At 56.4% G+C, this 18,115-nt stretch overlaps 1 protein-coding gene across 2 annotated transcripts in view; it reads right to left on the bottom strand.

The window, feature by feature from the left end:
- Positions 1–950: 950 nt before the first annotated feature.
- Positions 951–18,115, bottom strand: part of CAPN15 (calpain 15) — a 35,072-nt gene continuing 17,907 nt past the window's right edge. The window contains exons 1-12 of one of the 2 annotated variants that reach the window (XM_010719306.3): positions 14,467–15,224; positions 12,364–13,861; positions 9,298–9,506; positions 8,919–9,102; positions 6,252–6,475; positions 5,260–5,385; positions 4,994–5,146; positions 4,467–4,628; positions 3,403–3,632; positions 3,050–3,210; positions 2,623–2,801; positions 2,296–2,473 (exon numbers count right to left, since the gene is read on the bottom strand). In XM_010719306.3, the coding sequence (XP_010717608.1) occupies positions 2,296–2,473; positions 2,623–2,801; positions 3,050–3,210; positions 3,403–3,632; positions 4,467–4,628; positions 4,994–5,146; positions 5,260–5,385; positions 6,252–6,475; positions 8,919–9,102; positions 9,298–9,506; positions 12,364–13,839 (3,282 nt within the window). In that variant the 5' untranslated portion in view covers positions 13,840–13,861; positions 14,467–15,224. Of the gene's footprint in view, positions 2,474–2,622; positions 2,802–3,049; positions 3,211–3,402; positions 3,633–4,466; positions 4,629–4,993; positions 5,147–5,259; positions 5,386–6,251; positions 6,476–8,918; positions 9,103–9,297; positions 9,507–12,363; positions 13,862–14,466; positions 15,225–18,115 lie in introns of those variants that run through there. The other variant, XM_010719305.3, reaches the window with a different exon arrangement.

Here is an 18,115-nt window from a genome sequence, read left to right as displayed (position 1 = left end):
CGGCCGCTGCGGCTCCGGCTGTGCCGCTGTCGTACGGTGATGGAGTGTCTCCACCTCAGTCCCTCGGCACCCCTCCGCCGGCCCGGCACCTAAATAAAACCAGTCACGGTACCGTAGTACATCGCTGGAGCTCACCCCGTCCAACTGCCTCCCCCAAAAGCAGCTCCCCGCAGCAGGTTGCACAAGAAAGCGACCCGGAAGGTTTGAGCATCCCTGGACTGCCCCAGCTCTCTGGGCAGCTTGTTTCAGGGCTCTGGTACAGACACGTCCATACGTGTCTGTTCTTACATTTCATTCTGTGCCCATCGCCCCTCGCCCTGTCACTCGGTACCCCCAAAAAATAGCCCGGCCCCATTTGCTTGGCTCTCACCTTTCAGATATTGATCAGATCCCCCCTCAGCCTTCTCCTCCCCAGCTGAACAGCCCAACGGCTCCCAGCCTGTCCCCATCAGGATGTGCTCCAGCCCCCCTCCCCCCATCTCTGCACCCCCCACTGGGCTCTCTCCAGCAGTTCCCTGTCTGTCTGCAACTGGGGAGCCCAGCACAAGGTGCAGTGCTACAGATACAGACTTCCCAGGGAGAGCAGAGAGCACCTCCCTCACCTGCTGGCCTCTCTGCAGTGCCCCCCAGGTTCCATCCCATTGGCCTCAAGGGCACCCTGAGAGCTCAGTCAACCACTGGCCAACCAGACACCCGAGGCCTTCTTGGCCATGAAGGCACACCGATGGCCACCAGCACGCCCAGTTCCTCCTGTACAGAGTCCAGCAGGTAAGCCCATAGCCTGTACTGATGTGTCCTACATCTGAAAATGGTGTCCCAACAGCACTCTGGCAACTTGGGGCCACAATCACTCCCTGGAGCCTGCCCCAGTGCCCAAGGTCCTGGTTCCCAAGCCAGGTGGTGGCTGTCACCTCTCTGCAGTGTCCCCAGAGCAGAGTGAAACCAGGCGGTTTCAGTAAAAACAAAACTTTATTTGGTCCGTCAGAACCTGAGTTTGAAAACCACCCATGGATAATTCATATCATACAGGGATTACTGATCTGATTTACAATTGATAAAATATCCTATGTTTCTTAAGAGCTGGACAGTATTTACAGGGTTAAAAATATTCACAGCTCAGAAAGACAGAGAGAAAAAGTGAAGGACAAATCATCCCGAGGAGGAAGGTGCGGGGGAAGAGAGAACAGAGCGACAAACAGACACACAGACAGAGCTTGGCTCAGCAGCCCCAGCCCTCGGGGCCGGGAGGGACAGAGGGACGAACCCCGCACCCACACATCCCCACTGCTGCAGGCTGCCCCAGAGCAGTGCCCCCAGAACACACACGCACCCACACACCCCCACACACACCCAGCTGCGTGCAGCCAGCCAGCCGTAGGGTCACCCCAACATGGAACCCCAGTGGCCCCCACAGCTCTTGGCCAAGCTCTTGCTGACTGCTGTCTCTCCGATGGATGGGGCTCACCATCGGCCTTCAGAATCGCTGCCCCTCTCCCCAGCAAAGCCACACTGCGGGAGCTGCTCCCCAGAGCCCAGCTCTGTCCCCACTGCCCCGTGCCACTGCCCCGTGCACCCGCAGGGCGCGGGGAGGGGACGCATGGCTTCTCTCCAGGCGCTGCTTCCAGCGGCCGCCTTTGCATAGTAACACTGCGATGGGTTGGGGGGTATGGAGCAGCACCCCGCAGCCCTGCTCCCCACCCTGGAGCCGAGGTTTACGTCCTCGTTTTGCCCCAAAGTGTGGCGAAAACCAACAGCAGCAGCTTTCTGCAGCAACCCTGCGCCTTCTCCATCCCGGCCCCAACACGTGGGGACAACCCCGGCAGCTGCAGTACCTCAGTGCCCACTCAGTCCTGGCAGCAGACAACAGAGGAGACAAGACAGAGGGTCACACAGACGGACAGACGTCAGAGGTATATTCTTTTTGGAGCACCAGGGCCCTGGTGCTGCAGGACGGGGCAGAGCCCTGAGCGTGGTGCCTGGGAAGGACGCTGACTGCAACCTCCAGTCCCCACGTCTACTGCAGCCCCCTGCTACCACGCTGTGTGCCCAAAGCGGGTGGGATCCTGAGATGGCCCCGTGCCCCCCTACTGCTCCTCGTAAAGTGCGTGGGGGGCAGCGGGCAGAGCTGGTCCCGGCCCTGAGAGTTTGCCCCAGCCCCGTGGCACAGGGCGAAGTGCTCGGTGCCACGCTCCGGCCCTGCCCCACGGCTCAGTGCTGGCAGCACGGGGGGAAACCCTGGGCTGGAGGCTCGGTGAAAGCAACGGGAGAGAGGAGCGGGGCAGGAGCGGCGCTTCGTCATAGAGGTCGGGGTCCGTGGAGTCCGGCAACCTCGGGTGTGAGCAGCGGGTTGTGGGTGCCTTTTGTGGACATCCAGTCGTTGAGGAAGGCCTGGGTGGCTTTGCGGTGCGCCAGGCGGTGGGTGATGGAGAAGCCGGCGTTACCCTCCAGCTGGGAGAGGATCACCAGCACCTGCCTGCGGAGAGAGCGGGGCTCAGTGCTCAGCCACGTGCTGAACCACGGCTCTCCCCCAACCCCAGGCTCTGCCTTGGCCCGGCACCCGTGGGGTGCCATCACCTCCTGCCCCAACCTGCCCCGCTCCTCCCCCCCTTGCCTACCCCAGACCTGTGCAGGGGAGGGACGCTGTCCTGTGTTTTGAGGCTGCCACGCGTGGAGACGACGTTGAAGCTGTCGGTGCAGTCACACTGGACATGCAGGTAGGATTTGGGGTGCCGGTTCTCAACCACCACGATGAGCCCTGCCCAGCCGTGCGTCAAGTAGTAGCATGTCATCCCCTCACGGCCCTGCAGCAGCAAATGGCATGGTCAGGGGTGTGAACCTCGCAGGCTGTGTCAATGTGCAGCACCACCTCTGAGCACTGCCCATCCACAAGGCACCCCATGCTGCACCAGGGAGCGAAAAAGATGGGCACCCGTGGGGCGGGGAGGGTTTGGGGGCAGCCAGGGCTCGGTTGGCTCCTGCCAGGCTGAGGATGTGACGAAGGCAGAGTCCTGCTGGCATCGCTGTCCCCCCCCAGTGCCACTGCTCTCACCTCGTGGCGTTCGCCCTTGTTCTCAGTCAGCAGGATGATGGCATCTGCCAGCGTGGTGGGCTGCGCCTCCACCTGCTCCACCATCACCAGGCGGGAGCTGTAGATGGCCAGGATGTAGCTGGAGTAATCGGTGGCCGGCCGGCTGCTGGTGGGACTGGATGCTGCAGAGACAACAACGCAGAGAAAGGGAGACGGGTGAGATTGCTCCCAAGCTCCTCAAGACCAGGGTGCTCCACACGTGGGCAACCTCCATCCCCAGCAGATCTCCTACAGTGAGGATCGAGGGCACCTCACTTTCGCCTCCCGCAATGCCTCCCCCAGCAGCGCCACGTGGAGGGCGTGCAGCCCCTTACCCTGTGCGGCAGTGGGGCCCGCCAGCGCAGCGCTCCAGTGATTGAAGGCACAGCACACCACGGCGTATTCGCCCGGCTCCAGCATCACGTCGCAGCTGACGAACTTCTTGACGGCTCGTTTGCTGTGAGCCATCAAGCGGCCAAGGCTCAGCTTGTTGCCACTAGTGAAGGTGGCCCGGAAAACCATGATGCACAGATCCAGCAAGTGGCTGTCCACAGCATCCGACCGCCTGTGCCGGGATGGGGAGAAGGGTCACACGTCACCAGAGAGCTTCCCCACAGAGTGCAGAGGCCATGGGTTCAGAGTCCTTCCTCTGCACTGGGGGCTGCTCCAGGAACTGGTGTCCAGGCTTGGGTTCTGGCTGAAACACGAGCCATGGGGATCAGAGAAATGCCAATTTGAGGCCCCATCCGCAGCACTGCGTCCAGGCCTGGGACCCCCAGCACAGGAAGGACGTGGAGCTCTTAGAACGGGTCCAGAGGAGGGCCACTAAGATGATCAGAGGGCTGGAGCATCTCTCCTGTGAGGAAAGGTTGAGGGAACTGGGATTGTTTGGCTTGGAAAAGAGAAGGCTCAAGGGAACCTCATTGTGGACTTCCAGTACTTGAAGGGAGCTTATAAACAGGAGGGGGAACGGCTGTTTACATGGGTGAATAGTGATAGGACAAGGGGGAATGATTTTAAACTGAGACAGGGGAGGTTTAGGTTGGATATTAGGAGGAAATTTTTCCCCCAGAGGGTGGTGAGGCACTGGAACAGGTTGCCCAAGGAGGCTGTGGATGCCCCATCCCTGCAGGCATTCAAGGCCAGGCTGGATGTGGCTCTGGGCAGCCTGAGCTGCTGGTTGGGGACCTGCACACAGCAGGGGGTTGAAACTGCTTGAGCATTGTGGTCCTTTTCAACCCAGGGCATTCTGTGATTCTGTGATTCAATGGATGCTCATTGCTGAGCTCTACAAGCCCAAGATATAGCACAGTGTGAAGAGGAGGTATGATAGGGACAGCCCTGAGCATTTCTCCCTGCTCTGGTCACTTCCTGCAGCCCTCGTACTGCCCCAGCTCACCTGCTGCCCTCCTGGAAGAGGGCAAACTCCAGGGCAGCACGCTCCAACACCGTCAGCGATGTCACCGTCACTGGTCCATTGGCCTTGTTGGGGAACATGCCCTGCACACGCACCTCGTGCCAGTCTGAATGGAGCTTGCAGATATCCACGGAGTCAAAATATCTGTGGGGAAGTTGGGCTCAGTGCCTGGGGGGTCCTCTGGGCGTGTAGTGCTCTGTCCCATTCCCCGGCATGCTGCAGCTCACACAGCCCAAAGCTGCAGGCCCTGCAACACTACCTGCACCCAGAGAGCGATGCCTGGCCATGCCTGCCCCATTTTGCCTCTATGTCTCATTTTCCCTTTCTCATCCTCCCTGCAAAGGAGGGGAAGCGCAACCCTGGGTCTCCACTGCTGCCCACCGCTCTGTGCTTTTGGGGCTTTGCCTCCTCTGAGCAAACAAATTCCTAACTGAGGCAGTTTCCCCCCACATTGCCTCCTGTCACACTGCCTGCTCCTCACTGCCTCTGTACCCTGGGTGCTACCGTACTTAATGAAGTCGCTGTACTCCATCCAGAAGACCCCTTCGCTGCTGCCATGGGGCATCAGGTCGTGGCGCAGGGGAGCAGGCCAGTGGGGCCACTCGTCAGACCAGCTGCCATTCCAAGAGAAGCGACCCCACGGGTTCCGGAGCCGCAGTAACCTAAAGGACAGGGACCAGTGGGGTCAGACACTCAGGAGAAAGGAGACTCATCCCCAGGGTTTTCTCCTGGCAGGACACGTGCTGCATTATGCCAGCCTCTGCCCTGAACTCACCTGAAGCCTTGGACATCCCTCACGTCCAGGATGGAGTAGGCGTGCCGTGGACGGAGCCCCATGCTCTCATAGGCCACATCGTCCACTTTCATGTTGCCCCCACCACAGGATGCACCCATAAGGAACCTGCAGGGGGACAGCAGAATGCTTGATGTCCTGCAAGGCGTGATGGAAGCTCATACCCACTGCTTGAGGCACAAGACAGGCTCTCCCCAGCAGGCTCTCATACATCCCTCTGCAACCACAAGCAAACCTCCCCAAAGCAGGGCCCTGGTCCTGGTGAGCACAGCTTTCCCTGAGCAGAAGTGACCTTCCTCCATTCTCTGGGGTTTGTGCTGAGCCCAGGCTCCACGGTGAGCTTCTCAGAGCAGTGCCCTCAGAGCAGAGCGCTTGGTTCACTTCCAAATCGCACCAAACAGTGCAGAGCCGTCCTTGCCCTGCCCAATCCCACCGCTTCCCACTTGCAGGCTTGGAAATGTCCAAACCTCACCCATTTTCTGCTAGAGCCCAGCGTCCTGCCATAGACTGGGCCAAGTGGAGAGGCAAATGGTACAGCTGACTGCATGCTGCTCTACAGCGGTGAGAACAACACATTTGGGAGGGGGGCTGAACGGGCCAGGTCGGGGGGGCACCATGTGCTGGGATGCATCAACCCATATGGCAAAATCCCAGCTGCGACCCTAACACTGCACATGGGCAAAGCAACCCCACAGGCTCGATACTGGCCATATAAACTTCTGGGAGATAAAAATCACAAAGTTCACCAGGATTTTAATTCATATGAAAATTAAACAAAGGAAAAACCACTTCACTTGTGGTTTGGAGCTTGGAGGCTCACTCTACAATTTAGGTGAACTCCAAGCGTGGAAGGCCCCACCCCAAGTAATGCACTAACCCTCCCCCCTCTGAGCCCCTGCAGATGAGAGATGTCCCCCTCATCCCCCTCTCCAAGCTTCCACACTCCTGCCACGGCCCCTCCTGCCTCGTCTTACCCAGCCTCCTTAGAACTCAGCATTTTGGCCCAGATGAGGTCAGTGTCAATGGGCTCCTCGCGAGGGTTAGTGGAGCTGACCTGCAGCATCAGGCTCTCGCAGGGGGCACCGGTTAGTGTAGCCAGGCCTTCAATAGCACGCCCTGCCTGGAGGGCAAAGTACGAACCATGAAGCTTGGCCAGGGCCTTCTCAATGAGCGCGACCCACAGCTGCTTCCTCTGGGCCTGGGGAAAGAGAAACACATCATGAGCCACTCCGAGCAGGAGACGGACAAGCACTCACAAAGCCCAGCTCACCCACCTCTGCCAGCCCCCAGTGGCAGCAGGACCAGGAGCTCATCTCCACAAGGCCGTGGATGAACCCTCTGCTGCCTGCTCAGCATGCTGTCTGTGTGGTTCAACTCCCTTTTGGGGAAATCATGGAATCTCAGAACCGTCTGAGTCTTTCAACTGGCCATTTGGTGCCACTCTCCTGCAATGAACAGGGACATCTACAGCTCCATCAGGTGCTCAGAGTCCATCCAGCCTGACCTTGAATGTCTCCAGGGATGGAGCACCCATCACCTCTCTAGGCAACCTCTCCACTCTTATCATAAAGAACTTTTTTCTTCTTGACATGTCAAGTCCTTAGATGCCAACACAGCTGCAGCCTGGGGCACACAGAAGGGGGCTCCTACCCACCTCCTTCCTCAGCAGTTCAGACTGCAAAATGTTCCATAAGAGCACACGTGGAACAGCAGGCCTTCACTTGCACACTCGCAAACGAAAACCAACACACCTTTGGTGGAAGAGGCTGCCTAGAGCACACACAGCTTCAGGACTGATCAGATTTCACACATGGAACCCAGAGGTTGTCTCAAGGACAAGCTCCACAAACTCACAAGCAAACTCGTCTAGCTCCAGCACAGAGACAGAGGCGAGATGAAATGAGAAGATGCGTTTTCACATCTCCCCTCGCACCCTTGCGGTGCCAGGCTACAACTCTTGGCACAGCCAAACTGAGCAGGGATCCATAAAGAAACACAGAACATGCATTAATGTACCCAGAGGTTTATGAAGCCTCTGTAAACCCATCAACACGGTGTTGGTGTGCAGCATTCTCAGCTGTGTCCAAGCCAACACCCAGCATGGCTCACGGTGCAGCCACCAGCAGTGCTTTGCCACAGTCCTGGGCATGGCCAGCCCTCGGAGGAGACGTGGCTGCAAAGGCTGCAAGTGTACAAACACAGGAGGCAAGGAGACAGGTAGCGTGGCTTCTGTGTCTCCAACAAATCCAGTTCAGCTGGTGATACTCCAGCACTGTGCTGGGAGGGCAGCAGGGGAAAGCTGTGGTGAATGCGAGGTTGTGTGTGACTCACAGGTGGCAGCCAAGGGTTAGGAGGGGAAAGAGGGCTGCAAGGACTGAAGAAAGTTCACAAATTCTTTTCTCTGGTTTGTTTCTGAGTCTCAACAAAATCCGTGGTGTTTATTTCTAGCTGAGATGCGGCCTCTGATCACTGACAAAAACATGATTTTCCTTTCATTTTAAAATTCTTTGGCTTTCCTCTGTTAGGCCCCCATATGAGCTCACACACTTGAACACCCCGCAGAAAAATCTCATCACGATTCAGACGCATTTGGAAACAGCAGCAAGACTGAAGCCTGTGAAAAGCTTCAGTCTCAAAAAAAAACAAAACAACAATGCAGACTCAAAAAAAAGGAGTGAAGATGAATGGGGGGGAGGGGAAGGGAAGTCTAGAAAAGCAAATTCTACGCTGAAAATAAAGAATTGCATCTGCCTGGATCCTGTCCACCATAAGGGCCAACACCGGGCACTTTCACACTGCGGGAGATGCTGAGTGCAGCTCAGGCTGGGGACTCTGTGAGCTGCACCAGCGTGCAGCTTCCCTGAGTGCTCATCTCCAGGCCTTGTTTCCCCATAGCGCAGTCCTCACAGTCTGCATGCTTGGAGCTGTGTGTATTGTAAAAAGGATTTGGATTTGCAGAACAAAGTCAAACCCAACAGTCCCAGCTCCCCGTCTCCAGCACGGTTTGGCTGACAGATTCTGCAGTCTGGGTTTCAATAAAGACGTTCTCAGTCTCCTTCATGGAAATGATCCCAGCAAGTGCCCCTGGGCCTGGCAAGCAGGGCAGAATGCGCAATGACGTCCCAGAGTGGCTCAGGGAGCTTCATTCATCCTAGCAGATGCCACCTGAGTGTGCTCAGAGCCACCGGGCACTGGCTCCAAACAGGCTGCTCTGTGCATTCCCCCCCCTCACCACAGCCCCTTCCTGGCAAAGCCAAGCTGCCAGACCTTCCTGCAGAGCAAAGACACAGCTTTTGCTCAGCTCCTCTCTGCCCCCTCAGTGCAAAAACATGCAGAAATATTTTCCTTTTGCTGTGCATTTAAAGATGTCCTCCCATGCCAGCGAATTGACCTGCAATGCAGAGAGGAGTGATGCAAAAAACAACTGCAAAATAAACTTCTCCATCGCAGCATGGAAAATACCAACAGGAGGTCTACGTTGGGTTTACACAACGGCCTCAAAGAGCTCAGCTGACCTCAGGGTGCAGCAAACAGCACCCACGCAGCCACATGTAAACTACAGCAGTCAAATGGGGACAAGCTCCTTTCCCCAGAGTGCTGCCCACCCCCCCAGTCTCCCCGTGGGCACCGGAGCTGCTGACCTGTGAGAAGAGGAGGTACCCGCACTCATCGCAGGGCAGCATGTCGTCCACCAGCACCGTGGTCCACGTGCCATCCTTGCAGAGCCGCACCTGGTAGGCGCCTTCGGGGCACAGCGTCCGTGTGATCATCACCCTTTCCACCAGCTCTGGTCGCTCAGCCAGAACGGCCAGGGCGCTCAGGAACCTGCAGGGAATAGGGATGCACTCAGTGGGGTCGGGTGAGCAGCATGGGGCAATGCCCCGCCCAGCAAATGGAAGTGCTTGGGAAGGGGAGGACGGGCCCCACATAAGTGAGCTTGGGTAAGGTTGAGGGGTCTGAACCCAACCTGGGTGATGGGGGAAGGAGCAGCAAGAGTCACCCAGCTCAACTCCTCCTTACCAGCAGTTTCCCAGCAGTCCCTGAAGGATATCTGAGGGTCTGGGTGTCCGGAACACCGACCACTTCACCGATCGGTCTTTGAAGATGTTACAGTTGATTTCGTGGGGCCGCAACCACTGCTTCACCCTCTGCTGCACGCTGTCACCTTCTGGGAATCCCACAGACTTGGGCCCAGGGTGGAAACTGTCATCTACGAAATTAACTTTGTTCTGCAAGAGCAAAAAGCAAGGATAGCATGAGTGTGTGCGGCACACGCAGCTCCCGGGGCCTCCAGCTCAGAGAGCCACAAGCCCATTCCCTCCTCAGGGCTCCCAGCTGTAGCTCAAATCTGCCTTTCTCTGTTTTACAGGAACCTTCTGGGCAGGGAATGTCTCACACCTCACACTGGTGCTAAAAGTCAGACGGTGGGGAAGCTTGGCTGCCTCTACAAGCGGTGAAGCAGGCGAGCAGCAGGCCTGCAGGGAGCATCTGGCAACCAACACTCCCCAGCACGAGCCCCACGCTAAGCTGCCCTGGCTCTGCAGCCCCAGCCCCGAGCTCCAGATAATCACAGAATAAAAAGAATAAAATAAAACAGGATGGACTGAAAGGCAGATGATCCTGTAGGTATCAGCTGCAGATGTAGGATGGAAGCCCAGAATTTCTCCGAGGGGAGGAGAATGGCTTTTCCGGACACTTTAACACAGGGTGAAGTAAGAACCAGGATTTGTTACTGTTAATTAAATGAAATTAAATTCTTTCTGCTTTAAATGAGGTCTTATTCACAACAAGCTGGTATTTGTCCTTCCTCTTCTGCTTCTGTTCTAGCTCACTGATGTGAACCCTTTCTACACAGTGCCTCAATTAACTCTCCTGTTTTGCAGAAGGGTGTTTTGCAGCTAATTGTCACCACGCAAACACCAATACAGGCCAAGGAAGACACGTCCCCAGGATTCACATTCTCAAGGAGAGCATCTGATCCACGCTCACAAGTGCAGCTGGCACTGCACATTTCAGAGCACAAGCATCCAAACGCCACTAAGCCCTGTGCTATGACAGACTGGGGAGCACTGGCTGCACAGGACATTCGGTGGACACTTTGCCAGGCCCTTGCACGTTCGCCAGGGCAGCTCCTAGATGGTGCCAGACAAGGAGCTCTGCCTGTTTGCCCTGCAAGGGGATAAGACTGTAAACAGAATGGTTTTGCAGGCAGAGGTGCCAGAGCAGGCACAGAGAGCAGAGTCCTGGGTCATGTTTCTGGCTCTGCAGAATACGCTGTACTGCTGACACACGCCGTTACGCAGAAGGGGGAAGGACGCTGAGTGAGAGGAGAGGAAAAGCACGAGACAGGGGGATGAGCAAGAGAAGGGACAGCACGAGGCAGGAAGCAGCAGCCCTGTGCAGAGGAGCAGAGGTCAGCCCATCTTTCCTCCCAGGTGAACATGAAAAGATTAAGCTAAAAATGAGGGCCTGGGGATAAAGCTAAAAATGGGGTCCAGGCACTGAGAAGTGCTGAGAAAGGCACTGCTGGAATAACAGAAGAGGCAGAAATCTCTGCTGCAAGGTAGGCTGCTCCTACAACTCATGGACAGCAGGCAGAAGGTTTGGCCAGTTGATGCTCCCCTCCAGTGCTGACACACAGCAGCCAGAAGGAGGATGTTCTGAGGCTGCCTGACATCCCAGCTTGGCCAGGGGAAGCTGTGGTTGGGCTGCTGCAAGAAGTCACAGACACACAGGGAGAAGAGAAAGCAGGAGTCTGGGAGCAGCACCATCCCACCACTGTGGGAGCTCCACGAGCCAGCCGGTCCACGCTGATCCCCTCTGCTCTTACGGGCAGCTGCACAGGATGAGGTGAGGAAGACTCCTTCCCCTTTTAGCAGTGGAGAGCTGCTAATTCAGCTTGGCCATCTCACCTAATTCAGGCCTGATTCTACTGGACGTTGCAGATGCTCCCTGCCTGCAAAAGAGACCGTTCACTTGCAGCATCGGGGTCTCTCTGCTATAAAGACACCAAGGTCTATTAAGGACGGACACATAGCAATTAAAAGAAAAACAACCCCAAAACAGAATCATTCTCAGTGGTTTCCTTCCTAGGTCAGACACCTCCGTGATGGCCAGTCTGTGCAGCACAGACACAGCCATGGAAGCAGTCCTTGGCCCAAGCGGGAAGAATCTTGTCTCTGCGTCAGAATGGGACTGCAATTCCCTTTCCATCTGGTCCACAGAAGCTGGAGGCTTACCCCAGAAGGAGAGCAGAAAAAGAACAGCATTTGCAGGAGCATCTTCTGCCACTTGGGGGAAAAACAGGGCCATGAGATTGCTTTTTGAGACTGAGACCCAACAAATTAAAACAGGTAGTGCACAGTGGAAGAGAAGCACACACATTCTTGAGATCCTCACCCGGAACCAGGACAAAGCTCAACCTCTGCTGTCCTTCCCCAGATGTGGTGAGGTACTTACAGCTGCATATTTGCAAACATTTGCAGGCTGAGAAGCCTCAGGACAGACAAACAGTGCCACAAAGGCAGGACTTTGGAAGCTCTCAGAACCCCAGGCTCACACACAGCTGCGGAGGTAACAGTGTCCTCTGCTCGCACTCCTGCCAGTGCTCTGAGCTCTGCCTGCAGCACCTTGATTTCCTGCACCTGCACTGCAGCTCCTGCCTAGAAACACTGGGGCCACCAGCAAACCTGCACGCACTCCTTCCCAACCTTCACTCCTGGACAGTCAAGAACTGGACTGATCACCTAGGAATGTCTCCTTCAACACTGATCTCTCTCTTACTGATTTGAAGTATCACTATGAGCCAGAGTTCATGCTCACACTTCCTTACCTTTGGACAAACTGAACCGGATAGGTTCCTTGGAAGGTCCCTTCACCTTAGAAATTACCTTGCACTGATTTAAAATACTACACATTTCAGTGCTACTACCAGCATGCATCCATTGCAAGTGAATGTTTCTGCAACCCCCAAAGTCACAGCGACGGCTTGCTTGTGCAAAGCCACATCCCAGATCCACAGGGCAGGAGTGACAAGGGTACTCTCCAAGCGAGATCAGAAGAAAGAGGAGCTCAGCTCACACTCACCTCCCTGCAGAAAGTCACAATGTTCTCCCACAGGGCCTTGGCTTCTCCTTCATCTGTCTGCCTCCTCTTTTCCACGTGCATGCTCTCCCTCCTTTTGAGGGGCTTGAGTCCCTTGCGCTGAGCCACATACTGCTGCGGGGTATGGCAGGCCACGCAGTGCTTGGCTTTCAGCTCATTGAGCAGGGTGCACGCAGGACAAGCCCACTGGCCCGGCCGGTCCTGAGTGCCAGGCAGCTGGGATGGGAAGAGACGGGCGACCTTGCGAGCAGAGGGTGCCTTGGTGCCACAGGAGGAGCAGCTGCCCTTCTCACCAGCCCCACACTCAGGGCAGCGGGGGGATGGCTCACCCTGCGGGCTGTGCTCCTGGAAGCCGTGCAGCTTGGAGGAACCGCAGACTTTGCACTTCTGGGCCGCGGTGGGGTTTTTGAGGGTGCACTTAGAACAGGACCAGGTGGTGAAGTCAGGGCTGGAGGGGCTACAGGGGGTGAATCTCACCGAGTCCCCCACCAAATTGATGGTGTCACTGCCCTTCTGGGTGCTGCAGGCCTCGCATTTACCGGTCCCGGCGGAGTTGAGCAGGGAGCAGGTGCTGCACTTCCAGTGGGACGGGCTGACATCCATCTCCTCCTCCAGCACGCTCAGTCGCTTGTTGGACAGCAGCTCCTGAAGGCGAGCAGCCGGCGCGGCCCTGGCCTGGCCCTGTGGGGAGCCCTTCTGCCCCGCAGTGCCCTGAGCCCCAGGCTGCGGTGCTTCGGGGCCCGGCATCTGCAGCTGGGGGGGAACCTCGCGCCGGCTGCGGGGCACTGGGTTGTTCTGCAGCCCGGGGGAAAAGGGGCTGAAGGCCGGCATCTTCTGTGCCTCTTGTTCCATCGCCACCGGGCCCTGAGCGGCCGCGGCGTCACCATCAGAGATCTCTGTGGGGACTAAAGACTGCGGGGTGGAAGGGGCCATGTGAAAGCCAGCAGGGGTGATGACCTCAGGGACGACCAGCGCCTCCGGTGGGATTTTGGGCAGGGAGAGTTTGCGTGGCCCGCCGCAGGCCGAGCAGGAGTTGGCCACTGGAGTGTTGTGCAGCGTGCAGCGCTGGCAAGCCCAGCCGCTCTCCAGCTCTGCTTCGTCGGGACTCTTCCCCTCTGAATCTTCGCTGCTGCTCTCCGCCTTGGCAGCCTCCTCCTTGGCTGTGCCCTTGGGCTCCACCAGCACTGCAGGCTTGGGCAGGATGCCATTGATGACAGGCAGGGGAGAGCCGCTGGGCCCTGGCTCCGGAGTGAAGCCGCACACCTCGCACGTTTCTTTGCCCAAAAAGTTCTTGAAGGTGCAGCGGGCACAGGCCCACTTCTGCTCCTCCACGCTGAGCCGCAGGATGTGGTTGAGGTCAGGCTTCTGGCGCGGAGCTTCGCATATGGAGCACTGCCGTTGGCCCACGGGGTTCAGGAAGGTGCAGCGGGTGCAGGACCACTCGTGCACGGCAGCCATGGAGCCGGGAGAGTGGGAGTGGCTGGAAGAGAGCAAAGACAGGGTGAGCAAAGGGCCAGCAGGCACACGGGGGTGTCAGGTGTTCCCCAGGCTGGCACAGGCAGGACCTTGCTTCCAGGAAGGAAACAAGCAGCAATCCAGCCATTGCTCTCCAGGAACTCATTTCTCTGGCGCTGACAACATAATTCCACAAGTGCACAGCAGCGTGCCAGCTTCCACCCAAAACACCTTAGGAAGGGCACAGAAAGCAGTCTGTAACCCCAGTGAGCCCTCTGCTGCACCAGGAAGGAGAGCAGGAGGGCAGGGCACCTGACCAGCGTGGGCATTCACACCTGAGAATTGCTCGTGCCTCAGTTGGGCAACACCTAGCCCACTTTTCTGCTCCCAGCATCAGTTCATTCCTCTTTTAGTGCCACTCCAGTCCACCTCTGTTGCATTTTCTGCTCTCCTCTCCTCCAGGCTCACCTCAGGTACCCATGCTGGAGGGAACCAAGATCTCCTCTGCTGGCACCAGCTAGTAATTCCAGGGGCTCAGCAGTTCCCAACTCCCCCCAGTTCAGGCAGCAGCAGGTTTTTGTGCCCAGTAGATTCCAAGGGGCACCGTGCCCCAGCTGCACCCCTGCTTACCTGGGAAGTGGAGAGGCCACAGACCCCGGCAGCTCTTCAGCCTCCAGACCTACAGGGAAAAGCCTGACACCTGAACATAGGAACAGATCCAACACACGCCAAAGGCAATGGTAGCCCCTGGGCTTACAGAGAGCAGCTCTCCTCACTGTGGCTCTCCTTGTGCTTTCAGGAAGGCGATGTCCTGATTGCACACGTGATAATGAGAAACTGGAAGAACAGCAGCACTCCAGATGCCCTTTGTCCCCTGCTCTGGGTCACTTCCTGAAGCATTCAACCATACTGGGCTAAAACATTTTCCTGCTTCCTCCTCCTTTGTACAAAGACCAAATAGCTCTCCTGCAGGTAAATGCAAAGCACCAGAGTCCAGAGTCTTCCCTCTGTGCACTTCAAACCAGGTAATGCAGAGCCTCCGAGTCCACCCCACACCCTCAGCTCTTCCTGGGAACACTGACTTCAGGCTGCCCCAGAGCAAGGAGCCAGCAGCCTGAATCAGAGGGCTCACCATCCACACAGCACAGACCGCAACAAAGAAGGGAGAGAAAACGCGTTGTACCACAGAGGACAGGTAGAGAAAGCTCTGAGATGCTTGTGCACTCCATGGAGGGAGTGTGGTGCTAGCTGCCCTTCAGCATCCTGAACAGCAGCACCTGCACAGCTTCCCAAGGCAGTTGGGCTGATTGCATTGCAGCAGCAGAGCCTTGAGGGGACAGAGGACACAGCAAAAGCCACCCCCCGTGGCTGGGTACAGGGGCTGCTCTCCCAGGAGCATCCCAGCAGCATCCAACCACATTTCCCAACCACATCTTGCTGCTAGTAGCAGAGCAGCTCTCCCTCACAAGGAGATCAGATGCAACCTTCAAATCCCTTCTTTAATCAAACGTTTCTCTAAATAAAGCCTGAATCCAAAAAAATCCATTTTATTTCAAGAGAGAGCTTGAAAATTCATTTGGGTTCATATACCGTGCCTTCACAGTTTGAACTTTACAAGGCATTTATTTGCTGGAGTTCTTTCAAGAATCTTTCCCAGCTAAAAGAAATATAAACATTGATTTTTCTGCCTGAAGTTCTACAGCCATGAGCACAGTCTCTCCCTGTAGCAGCTCACAAATGTCTGAAAGGGAAACCAGCCTTCAAACAGAGAAAGGGAAGGAGCTGTGTGACTGGCTCCAGCAGAGGCAGGGAAGCAAAAGGGGCCATGAAGGGCACCGTGATCCTGTCACATCCATTTGTCTTACTGGATAAGGCTCCTCAAACTACAGACATCAGCAAAAGGCAAGCAAAGGCTGCCAGCAACCAGCGCCATCCACATCCATCCTGCAGCATCCTGTGCTGAAGAAGCATAGGCTCAAAAACCGACCCCTAACCGCACACGCCGCACTGCTTACCGCAGGTTGGGACCCTCCAGCTCCTCCCACTGCGCAAAGGACAGCAGAAAGAAATTCACCCCTTTCCTGTGTCAGTAGAGAGAAGGGAAAGAACAGGATACCCAACAGGACACGAGGGGACAGTGGGATGAGCCAGGAGTGCCTGATGTGCTTCCAGCAAGGAGCTACAGGCTCGGAAGACAGCACGGCTTCCCTTGGCCAGGCAGGCGATGCGAGCTCCAGGCAGCAGAAAGGATGCAGCAGCCAGAACACTGCAGGGCTCTGCCCTGCTGCTGCACTGCCTGTGCTCTGTCCCAAGTTCTACAGCAGCCACAGAGAGCTGCTGCCTCTCCCTGGCATTGCTGTCCCTGTCCTGGTCCCCCCTCTGCCCTTCCATGCCGTCCACTCCAGGAACACCAGCCCAGTCACCGCTGGGATTTCCATCTGCTTGAGTCTGACAGCACCCAGAAAAGCTTGCCTTTGGCCAGCTTTTGCTTTTGCTGCTCCCTCATGCATCTGTGACTTTCCTGGCAGCAGAAGGACCACCAGCATGGCAAGCTGGCAGGGACATCCCTGTCTTCTTGTCCTCAGGAGGCTGTCGCAACCACACAGCTTTCAATGCAATCCAGTAGGAGATGCAGAGAAGTGGAAGGGGTCATGGGCAGGCATCTTGGGCCATCCCCGGCCCAGTATTGGTGCATAAGCCTAGACAACTGGCAGTACACAACTGCAGCCTGTTTCTGCCCAGGACTGGTGAACAATCCCACTCCCTGCCTGGAGCCCCAAGATAAACACAGGGTCCCAAGGTGACAGCAGGTGCAGAACTGAACAGGCAATGCTGGGTGCTGGCCCTTGGCCTATCCTCATGCAGCAGACCTCATACCTATGCTCAGAGTACCACGGCAGCAGCCATTCTCCCATGGCTCCACTTACCTCTCATAAAGATGCTGGGTGAAGGAGGAACCCTCAACAGCTTGCCCAGGGTCTCTACTTCTCCCTATAGAGCCTGGCTGGCTCATTTCCTGGCAGGCAACAAGCTTGTGTGAGAAAATACAGTTGTCTCCGCCATCTAACCCATCTGCTGTATGATAACACACATGCTCTCCAGCCCCAGAAGACGCAACTGAGATAAACATTGCCTGCCACCTCCCCGAGTGCCCTGCAGGAGAGGGGTTCTCCTCACAAAACCCACTCTGCAGTGACCTGCAAAGTCACCCACCCACAGGAGGGCTTTTTCCTGGAAGCAGGCACTTTGCGGGGAGCACGATGATGCAAGCAAAGGGTGCCCAGCCTCTCAGCACTCTGTGATGTGCCATGTCAGCTGGCAGGAGGCATCACCACCTTAGCAGCACTGCACCTACCTTAGCAGCCTAACTGTAATACCTTTAACAAAAAAAAAAGGCCTGTATGAAATCTCAACCAAGTACAGCTCTATCGGTGTGATGTGATCAGGTCCCAGGGAACCTTACTGCTTGCTCTTCACTGGAGATCTATGAGTGCCACAAAGCCCAAGATGACAGCCTCTAAAGAGAGAAGCCCAGGCAGGTTATGCAGTTGTTTGCCTCTGAATACCGTTTTGAGGAGGACAGAGGTGGCAGAGAAAGGCTGTCCCTAGGAGGGAAGGGAGAGTTACTGCAGAGATATTGCTTCCCTCTAAGGAGCAGGAATTCTCCTCTACGTAAAGCAGGGCAGAAGACAGTGAAAGGATTCATAAGGCACTTCCAAACTCACTTCAGGACAGTGATGACCTCCTCTGAGGGCTCTGCTCAGCTTGCTGGTCTTGCCAGAGCCCTGGCACCCACACATCAAACAAGCCAGAGATCTGTTACCTCTGGGTGTCATCTGGGACCAAAGGCATTGCCCGAGGCCTCCCCAGAGCAGGACGAGACAGGAAGGAACAGGGCAGGGTGCAAGTGCCCCAAACCTGCAGTTTACGTCCTTCCTGCAGACAGGGAGCTGGTGCTGTGCCAGCCCCAAGTGCCATGCATCTCCAAGGGCAAGAGATGCCAGCCAGCCCTGGCCAGAAGCTCACACTACCGCTGTGAATGACTCGAGGTGACCCGGGCACCGGAGCGAGATATCCAGCACTCTGCTGCACAGCCCCCAGCAGTGTGCAGGGCTGCACGAGCTTGTGTCAGCACCAAGATCAGGCTGCTTCTCTAAATAAAGCTCCTCCAGACAAGCTAAAGCCTTACAACTTACTGCTTCAGTTCTCTCCAGCAATAAATAAACAAATAAATAAAAATCAATTGTTCTTGTCAGCAACATACAAGCCCCGAGTTCTC

The sequence above is a fragment of the Meleagris gallopavo genome, chromosome 16 (genome assembly GCF_000146605.3).
Source record: "Meleagris gallopavo isolate NT-WF06-2002-E0010 breed Aviagen turkey brand Nicholas breeding stock chromosome 16, Turkey_5.1, whole genome shotgun sequence".
Taxonomy (NCBI): Eukaryota; Metazoa; Chordata; class Aves; order Galliformes; family Phasianidae; genus Meleagris; species Meleagris gallopavo.
Note: the sequence above shows the minus strand (reverse complement) of the source record. Positions and strands in the feature narration are given on the sequence as shown.